The following is a 13,726-nucleotide window of genomic DNA, read 5'->3' as shown; positions in this document are numbered from 1 at the left end:
ATACTACATTCTAAGTGTGGTTTATTCCAAGAATGCAAGGGGGTCAACATTGGAAAACTCTATTAATGTTAACTGTCTAAAGGAGAAAATTACATGATTTTTTTTCAAGTAATGCAGAAAAAGTATTTGATAAAGTTCAACAACCATTTATGATTAAAAAAAAATCTTAGCAAAGCTATAATAGAGGGAGAACTTAAAAAAAGATTATATTTATTTATTTTTAGAGAGAGGGGAAGGGAGGGAGAGAAAGAGAAGAAGAGAAACATCAATGTGTGGTTGCCTCTCACACACCTCCTACTGGGGATCTGGCCTGCAACCCAGGCATGTACCCTGACTGGGAATTGAACTGGCGATGCTCTGGTTCACAGGCTGGCACTCAATCCATTGAGCCACACCAACCAGGGCAAGGGAGAACTTCTTAAAAGGTGTATCTACAGTAAATGTATTCAACAGTTAAACATTAAGAATAGTCCCTTTAAATTTGAAAACCAAAGATTCCTGTTAACTCCTTTGTTATTAACAGAATGCTAGTACATTCTATTATGTACTAGCATTTAACTAGTACAGTAAGATAAGAGGGTTTAACTAGTACAATAAGATAAGAATTAGGCTGATGAATACCATTGTGCATAATGTACTGGGCAGATCACCTAATTATAGAAACATAGAGTTTACAGACCAATAACTTGGGATCTGCAATCAAATTATTAGAATTACTAAGAATTTATAATACATGAGTCAAATGAATGTTTATGCTTGATAAATCAAGTGCAATTTTAAAGAGAGATGCCATTTATAAAACAACAACAACAGATGTCTAGGAATAAATCCTAAAAGGATATTCAAGACCTTGACAGTGAAAATTTTTTTAAAACTTGATTGAAAGAAATATGAAAGAGACCTGGCTAAAGGGAGAGACAGTCCTTCACTAGGAAGACACAATATTGTTGAGATGTGCATTCTTCCATATCAATTCAATGCAATCTCAATGAAAATCCCCACAGGATTGTTTGTGGAACTCAGCACTATGATTCTAAAACTTAAATGGAAAGACAAAGAGTCATATACAGCTAAAACAATATTGAAGAAGAAAAATAAGGTGGGAGGACTTGTTCTACTGGACATCAAGACTTACTGGCGCAAGGTGTTGCGCTGGTACAGAAATAGACAAATGCAAACGGAACATAGTAGGACGCGAGGACAGAACCATGCACCGATAAGCACCTGCTTCATTTAAAGGTGGCACTGCAACACAGGGAGGAAGGGTTGTGTTTTTTAATATATTGTGCTAGGATGTTTGAATATCCATATGAAAACCAATGAAATGTGGTCCCTATTTTATATTACATACAAAAATTATTTCTAGGTGGATAATAGACACAAATATAAAGGCAGAAAAATAAAGTTTCTAAATAATAATAGAGAGGAATGACTTTGGTTTAAGAAAAACTTTGATAGAACACATAAAGCATTAACTATAACAGAAAAAATAATAAATTAAGAATTGATTTAGAGCTTTTAATTAAGAAATTTTCAAATTAAAAATACCCGTAAAAGAGTGAAAGGCAAGCCACCAAGTGGGAGAAAATATTTACAGTACATCTAACCAAGAAGTGATTAGTATCAGGGTATGTAAAGAATGCCTACAGTTTAAGTGGAAAAAGACACACAGCTCAACAGAAGAGTGAGCTGAAGACATTAACATGGACAGCAAGATAACAAATGGTCAAGAAATATATAAACACATAAAAGAAGCTCTGACTTATTTATAATCAGGGAAATGCATCTTCTCCTACATTTCTTGGCTACTTCCTGCCCGGCCTGTCTGAAGCCCTGCACTGCTGAGCTACATCCGCACGTTCATTGTGACGCCCGAGCTCTGTCTCCATCACAAGCCTCAGGAGGAGCTGTTGTCTTTGGAATGCAGTGAGAGGCAGTCCTAAAAGTTATTTGTAGAATTGCCACTTTCACCGATACTTGTGCCCCCCACCCCCCATCCAACTCAGGATGACACTGTCATGATTCTCTGCTGAGTGGAAAGAGGGAGGGCCAGCTCTTGACTGGGCACCTCATTTGGCTTTTCAATTACCATCATTGCTATGTTTTGACTCGCCGTGTGGAACATGTCATGTATAGTATCTCTTTCAACCCTTACAACTCCATGAGAGTGGGAACTTTCATTTTGTTTTCACAGATGAGGAAACCAAGACCCAGGAATGGTTGGTAACTTGCCTGAGGTTACATTGTTAAGAGGTGGAGCTGGGGTTTGAATCAAGCTTGTCTGGCTTTAAAGCCTGTGCACTTCATCATTGTGTTTCGCTCCTGTCCTTTGCTGCCTGTCCTAATGGTAATTGCTACTTTACCTTGGGCACCTGCTAGGACTTTATGGATGCCGGCATATAAGATTAGAATATCATTATCCTATCGTAGAAGAGAAAAGTGAAACTTAGAAATTTATGTGACTTGCTGGTGGCAGAGCCAGAGTTCAGACAAGATCTGTTCATTTCTCAATCCAGCTGTCTTAACCTCTCTGCGCAATGCCTCCTGTTCTTCCTGGGCTCGCCCAGTGATCCCACTTCCTCTAAACGGTCTGACAGAGGATGACACTCTAAAACTGATTACAAGCAGACCTCCTGCCGAGCTAGATTCACTGAGATACTATCCCTGAGATGAATACTATCCCTGAGATAAGCAGTTCTACAGTGACTGCGCCCTGTGTCCTACCAAGAGGCTCACTGCTCACAGCCTACGTGTTTCTGTACTTCTGTTCCCTTCCTCTCATCTCACACTGCAGTAACTTTCATTTTGCGTTGACCTAGAATTTCTTCTTGTGGGAACTGAGTAACGCAGGTCAAGTGAACCCTCGACTGGGAAGGTGCACAGGGTGGAATGTTAATTATAGAGACCACGGGGCATGTGGGAGGTGTCATTAGAGCAAGAGACCTGTGGTGTCACCACCGGTCATCAGGAAGTTTCCAATTTAAGAGTGCTGATGCAATGGCCAAGCGCTGGGTCCTAGGAGGTTGGCGATCACTTATCCTCTTCATTTCACCCCTTTTCTTTAATGCCGCTTCAGATTAAAAGGAACCAGGTTCCTGAAGAAGTGATTCATTCCAGATCTGGGGCAAGAACTGTACAAAACGAGCCTGGAACATTTTGTCATGGCCAGAAAACAAGGAAGCTATCTATTCAAGGTCAATGGGGTCATGGCAAATGATACAGGCAGTGTACAGGCATGGAGGGGAGGGGCTGCCACTCTTCACAGAGGGGACAATTTGAACATCAAAAAGAGTCTTGACTGCAAAGGATTAAAATATGCTGCCTTGTTTCATACGGATCACTCTCTTAATGGAATATCATTCTGAGTTGCGGTGTTTAAGAATGCAGAGGATACAGGAAGCGCAGCTGGCCCTCATCATGTGGTAGCCATGCTCCGTGAAGTCGCGGGGAACGCTGACGTGGTGAGTGTGGAGCCATCGCTCCTACACGAAGCACAGGGTTAGATTCCTGTGGGTCTCTCTGATCACAGCATTCTCATCAACTGATAAATGCAAACTTATTCTATGTGTCTTTCCATAGAGACACCTTATTTAATATACATTATTGATTTTTTTTAACACTGGACTCATGGCCAGCAGCATGGTAACTCACACCCACATGAAGCTCACCTGACACCCGTATGTTCTCCCTCAGGCACAGCGCAGCCTTCCTGAACTTAGGGGCACTAAACAGCACCTCAGCTGTAGGCTTGGGGGACATTATAAACACAGAAATCACCAACAATAAGCACGAAAACGTGACACTAAATAGACTGAAAAGGACTGAAGCAAGAAGGCAGAGTCGCTATGTTTGACCTCAGTTGGGAAGTGCGTGTAGGGAGACTCAGATTTTTCTCTGCCCTCCACATGCCCACTAATGACCACAGAAGCGCCATGGACGGTGACTGCAGGGTTACAAGTAAACCGTGGTGAGGAGGTGAATTCACAATGTCTGTGAATAATGAGGATCGATGGACTGTGTGTGGATCATAGCACCAACCTCCCCAGCTTTGGAAAAATCATACCTATGGGGTAAAGTTAGAGGAGTTTTATGACTATTTGAGCTGAAGCAAGTACAGAAGAATGACATTCATGAATAGGGAGAATTACTGTGGAGAGGAAATTAGCTGACTCTGTTTCACTGTCTGAAAGGGTCAGGCCAGTCCCCAGACCACCAGACTGCTCATGACCCAGTCAGGCCAGTTGTCCAACCTGCAGGACTGCCCATGACTCAGTTATCCCGACTCAACTGGCAGCCTGCATGCTTAAACTCTCTCCCACTTCCACAGTAGACATCTGGTGCCGGCCTCAATGGCTGGGAGTCAGACTGACCTGGGAACAGCCTGACCCTTTACCTAACCTATTGGCCCAGTTCACATCCTGAAACCCTGAGGCATGCACCCAGAAGAATAAGAGACGATCCCCTCCCCTATTCCCTCACAAACCCTTCACTTTTTCTTTTAAAAACCTCACTCTCGCCTTCCCCGCTGCTGCAGTCAATCCCCCCTCAGCCGGCCTGCAAGTGCAGCATCAAATAGAGGCACTTGTGTCAGATCATTCCATGTCTCCAGCCTCTATTTCTCATGCATTTCTGACCCCGTGTTCTGGTTCTGAGCTAGAGATAATGTGCTACAGTTGTGGCTGGAAGAGTTCTGGCTAGAAATAAGGATGAATTTCAGACTGTGAAAGGTACTAACTATAGGTTACTGAAGGAGATGGGGCATCTGTTTTCCCTTCAAAACCTTAACATCAGAAAAGAGATCCATCTACCTGGAATAACTGAAAGAAGCAGTTCCCAAACATTTACAATCTTATGGCTTATAAGGAGTTTTTAATAGCAGTTTTCATCCTATATTCCTGGTGTTCTGGAGGTATGTAATAAATGTCTAAAAGTTCTGATGGTGACTATTTAAACTTGCAGGTTGGATGAAAATGATAAAGCAAGAGTCAGCTTCTCTTTGGCAGAACGTTTCCCAGGTGTTAGCTGGGGGCTCCCAGCTCCTTGGAGATCTCGCACTCCGACTTCATAGCCCTTGAGAAGGTAGAGCCTCCTCACTCCCTCCAGACTTCTGGGTGTGTTGGCTCAGGTCTGCCTGTAAAAATCAGGAACTAACTTCCGTCCTTTACCTGAAAGTTACTTGCCTCAGGCGTTTCACAAGTTCACCATCTGTAAAGATGTCTTTGAGGGTCGGGTCACTGGGAGGGAAGATGCAGGTGTGTGTGGCCTCCAGCCCTGTGGTTGTCCCCATCCCTCTTTGGTCTCTAGGTCTCCTCCTCTTGTAAGTGAATGGCATTTTTTTCTTTTTCCTTTTTTCCGTAGAAAACAACCATGTCCAAGAGAGAAATTACCCTTTCTGTAACCTCAAGTATCTTTCCTATTTTTGCTTATGAGTTTTCCTCTTGCAGAGAGGAGAGGAAGAGTCTGCCATGCTAAGGGTTCGAATTTGGTAAGCACGTTTGGTGAAATGGGCACATAAAGTTAAAGGCAATTTTGTAGTAGCAACAAGACCTCACCTGAAGAATAAAATGATTTCCCTGCTAGTGTAACAGTCTTAGGAGAAGGGAGAAGCTGGGTCTGCCAGAACGGAGGCTGAGGACTCGGGAAGGGCAGGACACTGGGTCAGACAGACAGACAGACAGTAGCAAAACCCAGCAGGGATGGTGGGATCATGCTGATAGGCAGTATGGGAAAAAGAAATGGCTTGGGAAGAGGAGTGGGAAGGGGACAGCATAACTGAGTTAAGTGGGGAGGGGGCCTTATTCGTCTTACTTTTCCTTTCTAAGGCATCCCCCCAATCACCCCCACCACATTTAAGTATCTCTGAAATTTGATGAGTCTTATGTTAGAAAGCTTCCTTCAATTGCAGGCAGCTGGGTCGTGGTTGTGACCTTCTTTGGACACCTTCTGAAAAGATCCAGAAAGTAACAGCACCAAAATCTTCTAGATTTGGTAAAATACAGTTCATGATGAATTGCAACTTGGGAGATTTACCTAAACTCTATCCTTAAAAAGAATCTAATGCAAGAGATTTCCAGGTATGGGAACCACAGAGAATAAAGCCACCTGTCTGGAGTATAAAGGGGCGTCTGTCTGTCAGGGAGGTTTCCTGAGGTCCAGGTGTTGGCAGAGGGAAACCTTGGCCCACATTTGCAGAAGAGCAGGGCCAAGGGCCGGGTTAGACCAGCTGGGCCAGGCACAGCTGTGCAGAGATAGTAAAAGCAGGAGGAGCCTCTCATAGGGCATAGTCTGCTTCTCAGATGCTCAAGCCTGGCAAAGGTCATTGCATCTATGGAGTACATGGGAAAGTTATGTCTCCAAAAGTGCTTTCCATTTCAGAACGTTCTGAAGTTATTTCAGTTTCTTAATTTCAACCAGCTTGTGTGACTATTGATAAATCATTTACCCTTTCTGGACCTTAACCACTTCACCTGTACGTGAGGGGGCTGGACCACATCTCCAAGATTCATTCTGACTCTGACCATCTCTAATTCCATATCCTAATTTATGCTAATAAACCCAATAGGCAGTGTTCCCCCAATCTTTTTTTTAATCCTCACCCAAGGATACTTCTTTCCCCCATTGCTTTTAGAGAAACAGGATGGGCACTGATGTAAGAGAGAAGCATCAACTAGTTGTCCCTTGTGTGCCTGGACTGGGAATCTCTGTGCCCAGACCACCAGGGACCAGACCCACAACCCAGGCATACGCCCCGACCCACAGGGAATCGAACCTGTGACCTCTCGGTTACCAGAAAATGCTCCAATCAACTGAGCCACACAGGCCAGAGCAGTCCCCCCAATCTTAACCTCAGGGGAAAGGGGCATTTTAACCAAGAGAGGGCTTTGCTATCTAGACCTTTAGCAACAGTGGAAAAATCAGGATTTTGATGGTGTTGTGGGTTGGGACAGACAGGTCTTTTGTTGTCCCTCATGTCACACCGATACTGACAATGTACGTTTTAGGACTGATCGAGGGCTTAGAGCATAAGTGAAACTTAAAACATTTTAATTAATATGTAAGCCTAGCTTTTCAAACTAAAATCCAGCAATGATTTCACTAAAAACAGTATTTGTATGTCTCTTGGCTTTTTCTCAGCAGTACTATTAGAAAAAGCTTTCAGGAACTCCCTGCCCTGGAAGGCAGGGCTGTCCTTATCTCTTGGCTGTAGGCACCTTCAGATGTGGGTGGGGCTTCCTTCACCAGCAGCAGCTGAGCAACTATGGAGGGCCTGGCCCTTTGCTGGGTAAGAGGACCCAAAGATGAACAGGAATGGTCCCCTGTCTTAGAAGATGGGCAACAGATGTAAGAAAGCTCGAAGGAAGTGACACCTGAACAGGGTTTTGGACAGAGGGTGAGGAGGAGCAAGTGAGATGAAGGTAAGTGCTTTCCAGAGAGGCAGGAAGAGCAAAGGCCTCCAGGTGTGGGAAGAGCAGCTGAATACGTCAGGGTCCAGGTGGAGAGGGTGAGAGTGGATGCACAGGTAGGCAGGGAAGCTTGAGAAGGGCCTGTATCTCAGCTAAGGGGTTTGGACTTATCCTGAAGGCATAGGGGGAGGGTGGACCAGTGTCACTGAAGATATTTCAGCGGGGGAGGGACATCTCCCATTACCTTAGCAGCAGGGCAGCAACTGGGTTAAAGAATAAAGTTCTTTCAAGTCCTCACTTCTGAACTGAGGGCCCTCGGGACAGTCATGGACCTTACCACACAACCGTCAGGAAAGGACAGGAGCCCTGTGCAGCACAGAGGGTGAGAGCCAGGGTGTTGGGTGTTTCATCTCAGCTTAAACAGAAAAACATGGCTAATGAATCACACTGGGCCTCAGCTTACCTTCATCAGACTAATCAATAGCTTTGGCCTCAGAGTAAGTGATCTCCTCAGGGAGGCTTTGTCTCCCTGGACCAGGGGAGCTCTCCCTGCCTTATCGTCCACAGCACCCTGAACGCTGTCTCCCGACAGTCAGTCAGTCAGTCAGTTGTGTTCAGTGCCCGTCATCCCCTCAGGACGCTCTGCTCCAGGAGAGCAGGAGTTTTTGTCTTTCTTCTTCAGTGCCATCTACCTGGTTGCTGACCTGGTGACTGGCTCTAGTAAATGCCCAGTAAATATCTCTTGAATTAAGAACAAGAGTCACACAGAAGGTATGATCAGAGAAGGAAGCCAGGGGAATATGGTTTTCCTTCTGGTGGATCATGGTGGATGAAACGCAGAGGCTGGGAGAGTCAGCTGAGAGAGGAAGGGCTGTCATGCACTCACTGGCTGTGTGCTTCGCTCTGGCCTTTATTTCCTCACTGGTGAGGCGAGGTAAATGGACACAACAATTGAGAGGGCTTCTCCTTCTAATCCTAACCTTTTATGCATGAAAAAGTAGTCTTTGCCTGCCACTGCCCTCTCTCCAGGACTTCTGTGATCAGAAAAACATGGCTACAGGCAAACTGAAGAAAATATCGTGACTGTAGCCCAAGAAATTGAAGAGTTCTTATAAAGGTGCAAGAGATTTAACCAGGGAGGCAAGATCTGGACTGTTTGGAATATGTTCTAGGAAAGGAATATTTACTTTTATAGGATGCATTAAACTGAGTTCCAATTACTTTTACAAAAAGCAAAATGTTGTTTGAGAAGAGAGAGAGAGAGAGAGAGAGAGAGAGAGAGAGAGAGAGAGAGAGGCAGCCCTGCCTTGCCCCGCAGACAGAGCCTGGAGGAGCTGCTGCCAGGACCCTTCCCCCTGTGCCATGCGCACGGAGAAGCTGTGGGCAGGTGCTGAGTGGGAGGACTTACTTCTCTGAGGCAAAAAACCCAACCAGCAACCAGTAAGCTACTCACCGGAGGTCTCTTCCAGATGAACTGGATGGGGAACTTCTGGCTATAAAAGAGAGAGGTCTCATCCGGTGGGAACTCGGGATCCACGTAAAGAACCTTCTTTTCTAGACATTTCTTGTGAAGCTGCTCAAATGTCTTCTCTTTCACTCCGATAATAGGAAAATTGCGGCTGATGATGGCTGAATAGATGCCACTTGGATTGCCGCCCCCCGCCATGGTGGTCTTGCCCTGGGCTGGTGGGGGAATCGGCCCTGGGGACCTGGGGTCAGCCCCTGTCTGTGGGGCCACAGATGGGCTAATGACGGTCGGCATGGCAGGCAAATGTGGAAGCAACAGGTTTTTAAAGAAAACAAGATACAGCTACCTTCAAGGAAAGGAAGCTAGCACAAAAGGGAAGTTGGAGTGATTCTGTCTCCTGAGAGAAAAATGTCCACATCCAATTCAAAGTTTAAAGCCCATCAGAAAGTCGTCCAGCTTGTGTTCATCTTAAAAACTGGTCGGTGATCCTGAAGCCACGAGTTTCCCTGAGGAAGGAGCACCAAAGGGTTTAGGCCCCAGTTTTTACCTGGGGGGGCTCCCACCAGCAGCGTGCATGCCAGAGGGAGAGAAAGAGAGTGAGAGTTGTGTTTCAGTGGCCTGAGGAAGCTTGAGCCAGGAAAACTAAAAATAGACATGCAAGATCATGAGTAGGAGAGCAAAAGCGAGGCGAGCATGCAGCTTGACTGCGTGCTCAGGGAAGAAGGACCTGGCTAGGGGCATTTACGTGTCGTGTCGCCGCTAAGTGCTGGTGTCAGGGAATGAAGGGAAAATATCTGAGTAAGCTGAGCAGCGAAAACTACCAAAGAACTGCTGACGCGTTATTGAACTGGCCGTTACACAGCGTATCAGATCGGTGGCCACCAAATTACGGCAAGACATTATTGAAAAAAAAGCTAAAAAGGGTGAGATACTGAATTCTAGGAGGATTCTAGGCATTTTGAGAGTACGATTTTTACTTTCTAAAACTTTGGGATATCACATCATTTCAATGTGGATTTGGTATCTCTTCTAGAATGTTCTGGTGTCAGCGTTGAGTGGAACTGTCTGAGTGGAATATGCTGCTCAGCAGAGTCCTTGGTTGTCTCTTCTGGCCCACTTGACCTAGCCACCTCTCGTGTCTCCCTGCCCCCAGGATAAACACTGGGACCGAAACTGTCACCAAAAGTGCCCCTGAATACCGATTCCCCAGGCATACCACGTTAGTCATCTGAGTCAGAGCTGGAATTGGTTACTGAACCAGGTTGGTGGTCAAGTCCCAGGATGTCATTCCAAAGGAGCTAGCTTCCGGGCTTTGGGTGGGAGCCCAGTGACGCTGGGGAGCGGAAGTTCCCACCTGCCCTCCACCTTTTCTTCTACCCACAGTAGCTGCGACTCAGACTGAAGGGAAATGGCCACATTCCAAGTGTGGCTGAGTCAATGCTTGTCCCAGACTGCAGCCTGGCCTGCTCCCAAGTTTAGAGGCTGTGAGAGAAGAGGGATGTGAGATAGGGAGTACTACCAGGCTCGCAACCCCTGTGGTTGCAGTTTTGAGGAGCCCTGTGTCTGGAGCTGCTCCTTGTAGAAGCCATCAGCCTGTCCTCCTGGCCCTCTGAGGAAAGGCCCAAAGGTTTTTACTGCTGCTCTTGGAAAGGCAGAGAGAAGGGCAGCCCCCGAAGGCTGACTGCCTCGCTTCAGAGTCTGGGCCTGCTGCTCACTGGCGGTGCCCATGTAACTTTTGGTGAGTTACTTCTTTCTTTTTTCCTGTGGCTCAGTTTTCTCACCTATAAAGTGGGTACAATGATAGTCATTCTGCTATGCAGTTATAAAAATTAAGCTTTGTAAAACATTTAAAATAATGCCAGGATTGCCTTAAACACTCAATAAATGCAGCTGTTAGAGATGACCTGAATTTCCTATTACTTGGAGGTTAGATCAGGTTGAATGACAGTCACTCATTGGAGAAAATCAGCACTCACTCTGTGGCATGAACGTCTTCCGCGTGCACAGCCCCTGGACAACTGTGATCTGCCCGGGATCATGTGGTCACAGTGCCTCCAATCAGAGGCCTGTCTGCCTGCCTGCACTAAAAAAGCCTTTAAAAAGAATGTCTCCCACCCTCAAGCTCACCAATGGCATGGAAAGCAAATGGGGGGAGGAATTTTCTTTCCTATCTTCATATGATTGAGTCCCAGCTCAGTGCTCTGTCCGTTCCACCTTAAAATTCCCAGCACTGACCCACGTTTTATTGTTTCTATTTACTGAGCTTCCTGTTTGCCTGCAAGAGTAAGTTCTGTGAAGGTGGAACTGGGTCCCCATTCCACCTCCAGAGTTAAGCATCTATAGAAGGCTCCTAATAAAAATGTGTTGTATTTCTGCTGAATAACATTTTCCTACGTGGGGAGAAATTCTTACACTTCTTATTGCTTGGCCAATGCAATAAAAGTTTCTTGGCTGATTTGCCCCTGGGGGAGGAGCTGCCTCTGAGCCACACACATGTTGATCTTTCCTTTCTCAGCTGCCTAAGCCAGCTCCATCTGTTAGTAACTAAGACAAGTATGTGACAGAAATGGATCTCTAATCATAGAAGGATGGGAATATCAAACACACAGGGTGAGTGCTATTTATTTTGCTCTACCAGTTGCTGTGGATAAATTAACCCCCTCTCAGATTAGCAGGTCTAAACTCAGAGTTTATTCAGCTACCCAGCTGTAGAAATGCATGCTATCAGGGAAAAATCCAATCTGAGCTCATGAACAAAGGGCAGATAATGACCATATAACACCTGCATGTTTCAATTCCAGAAGCTTCTTCCAGGATAAAGAACTAGTTTTTAAAAAAATTTTTTTTTAAAATCTATTGATTGATTTTAGAGAGAAGAAGGTGCGGGGAGCAAGACATGTTGATTTGTTGTTCCACTTACTTTTCTTTTTTAGATTTTATTTATTTATTTTTAGAGAGAGGGGAAAGGAGGGAGAAAGAGGGAGAGAAACATCAAAGTGTGATTGCCTTTCATGTACCCCCCCAACTAGGGACCTGGTCTGCAACCCAGGCATGTGTTCTGACTGGGAGTCGAACTGGCAGCTCCTCGGTTCTCAGGCCAGCACTCTATCCCCTGAGCCACACCAGCCAGGGCTGTTGTTCCACTTATTTATGCATTTGTTGGCTGATTCTTGTATGTACCCTGACCAGGGATTGAACCCATACCTTGGCATTTTGGGACCACACTCTAAACAACTGAGCTACCCAGCCAGGGAACTAGTTTTTATAAAATATTTTAGTCAAGGTTATGCAATATCTGTGGCTGATATCTGTGGAATGATATCTATTGCAACAAAAAGGCCAATCAATGGCTCTGTAACACTGTCTTTTCCACCAGTAAATACTGCTTTGATTCAACACTGTTGGAAGCCATGTATTTGCTTATGAGTATAATAATACCTAGCATTCAATAAGAACCTAGTAATAAGCCAGCTACATCACATGGTTTAAAAAATTTCTAATTTACCTAGCTGGTGTAGCTCAGTGGATTGAGCGCGGGCTGCAAACCAAAGCATTGCAGGTTTGATTCCCAGTCAGGGCACATGCCTGGGTTGCAGGCCACGACCCCCAGCAACTGCACATTGATGTTTCTCTTTCTCTCTCTTTCTCCTTCCCTTCCCTCTCTAAAAATAAATAAACAAAATCTTTTAAAAATTCTAATTTGAAAGTAATTTTAGACTTATGAAAGTATTGAAGAGGTAGTACAGAGTTTCTGCATACACTTTACCCAGCTTCCCCTAGTGTTTACACCTTACATAACCATGGTGCAATGATCAGAACTGAGAAATTCATGTTCGCGTAATTCTATTAACTAAACTATGAGACACATTTGGATTTCTTCAGTGCTTCCACTAATGTTATTTTTTTTCCTTCTGTTGCAGGATCCAAATTAGGACCCTGAATTGCATGTGTCAGAACTCCTCAGTGTTCTTCGATCTCTGACAGTTCCATAGTCTTTCCCCCTCATGACCGTGGCACTTCTGAAGTCATACTGTAGAATGCCCCCTGAGTTAAACTTGTCTTCTGCTTTCACATGATCAGGCTAAGGCTATGGATTTGGGGGAAGAATATTGCAGGGGTCATGTGCCCTCCTCATTAAAGCATATCCAGAGGTCCATGATATTGATGTCTTTTATAACAGGTGATGTCAGCTTCGGTTCCTTGGCTAAGATGGTGCCTATCAGGTTTCTCCAAAGTCAAGTTACTATTTTTTCCTCTCTACACACATAGAAAATATTTAATTTGTACAGCAACCCTGCAGGTTTGATTAATTCCATTTTAGAACCAAGGAGGCTTGAGATATCGGCTGTATTTTACAGTTAAGTCATGGAAAACTCAGAGTTGTGGAGATTATCTCTTCTGTTTAGCAAATGAGGAAACCAAGGCCTAGAGAGATTAAAATGACAAAGCAAAGACCACTCAGCTTGTTCACTGCAGAACCAAACTAGGCCCCAGGCCTCCTGCTTTCTCATGAAGGAGTAAATGCATGACCAAGACTCCAGTAACATGAATTAGGCAGATGATCCCTGGATACTTGCATATAGATTGCTGGGGCTTCCCTTTCCCTAGCTCTGACTGGAGAGGAACCTCACACCATCAGCCCTGCTGAAAACAACTGTCAAGAAGTAGCTGCCTGGTTCTGGCTGGCCTTGCTGTGGTTCTTGTCTTTAGCAAGCATGGTCACAGGACGGGCAGATCTGATATCAGATGCCAGTGTCTCCTCTATTTCTCCTAGAATGCCAGGTGTATGGCCTCATAGTCTGTGGTTAATGTGTGTTTCTGTTTCCAGTGGAGCTGCTGTTGTGTTTCTAGTCCC

The 13,726-nt window shown here is 45.0% G+C and overlaps 1 protein-coding gene and 1 long non-coding RNA gene across 5 annotated transcripts in view; one reads left to right on the top strand and one right to left on the bottom strand.

Moving 5' to 3' along the window:
• Positions 1 to 9,479, bottom strand: part of CAPN3 (calpain 3) — a 47,111-nt gene extending 37,632 nt beyond the window's left edge. For all 4 annotated transcript variants that reach the window (XM_045823659.1, XM_045823660.1, XM_045823661.1 and 1 more), the window contains exon 1: positions 8,857 to 9,479. In XM_045823659.1, the coding sequence (XP_045679615.1) occupies positions 8,857 to 9,165 (309 nt within the window). In that variant the 5' untranslated portion in view covers positions 9,166 to 9,479. The remainder of the gene's footprint in view (positions 1 to 8,856) is intronic.
• On the top strand, positions 7,300 to 13,014 carry LOC123808806. The gene is made up of 3 exons (XR_006783833.1): positions 7,300 to 7,415; positions 11,387 to 11,481; positions 12,792 to 13,014. It is a non-coding gene; the product is annotated as an uncharacterized LOC123808806 (long non-coding RNA).
• Positions 13,015 to 13,726: the final 712 nt, after the last annotated feature.

Source organism: Phyllostomus hastatus, unplaced genomic scaffold, assembly GCF_019186645.2.
Source record: "Phyllostomus hastatus isolate PE091 unplaced genomic scaffold, TTU_PhHast_1.1 phas_scaffold_501, whole genome shotgun sequence".
In the NCBI taxonomy this organism is placed as follows: domain Eukaryota; kingdom Metazoa; phylum Chordata; class Mammalia; order Chiroptera; family Phyllostomidae; genus Phyllostomus; species Phyllostomus hastatus.
Note: the sequence above shows the minus strand (reverse complement) of the source record. Positions and strands in the feature narration are given on the sequence as shown.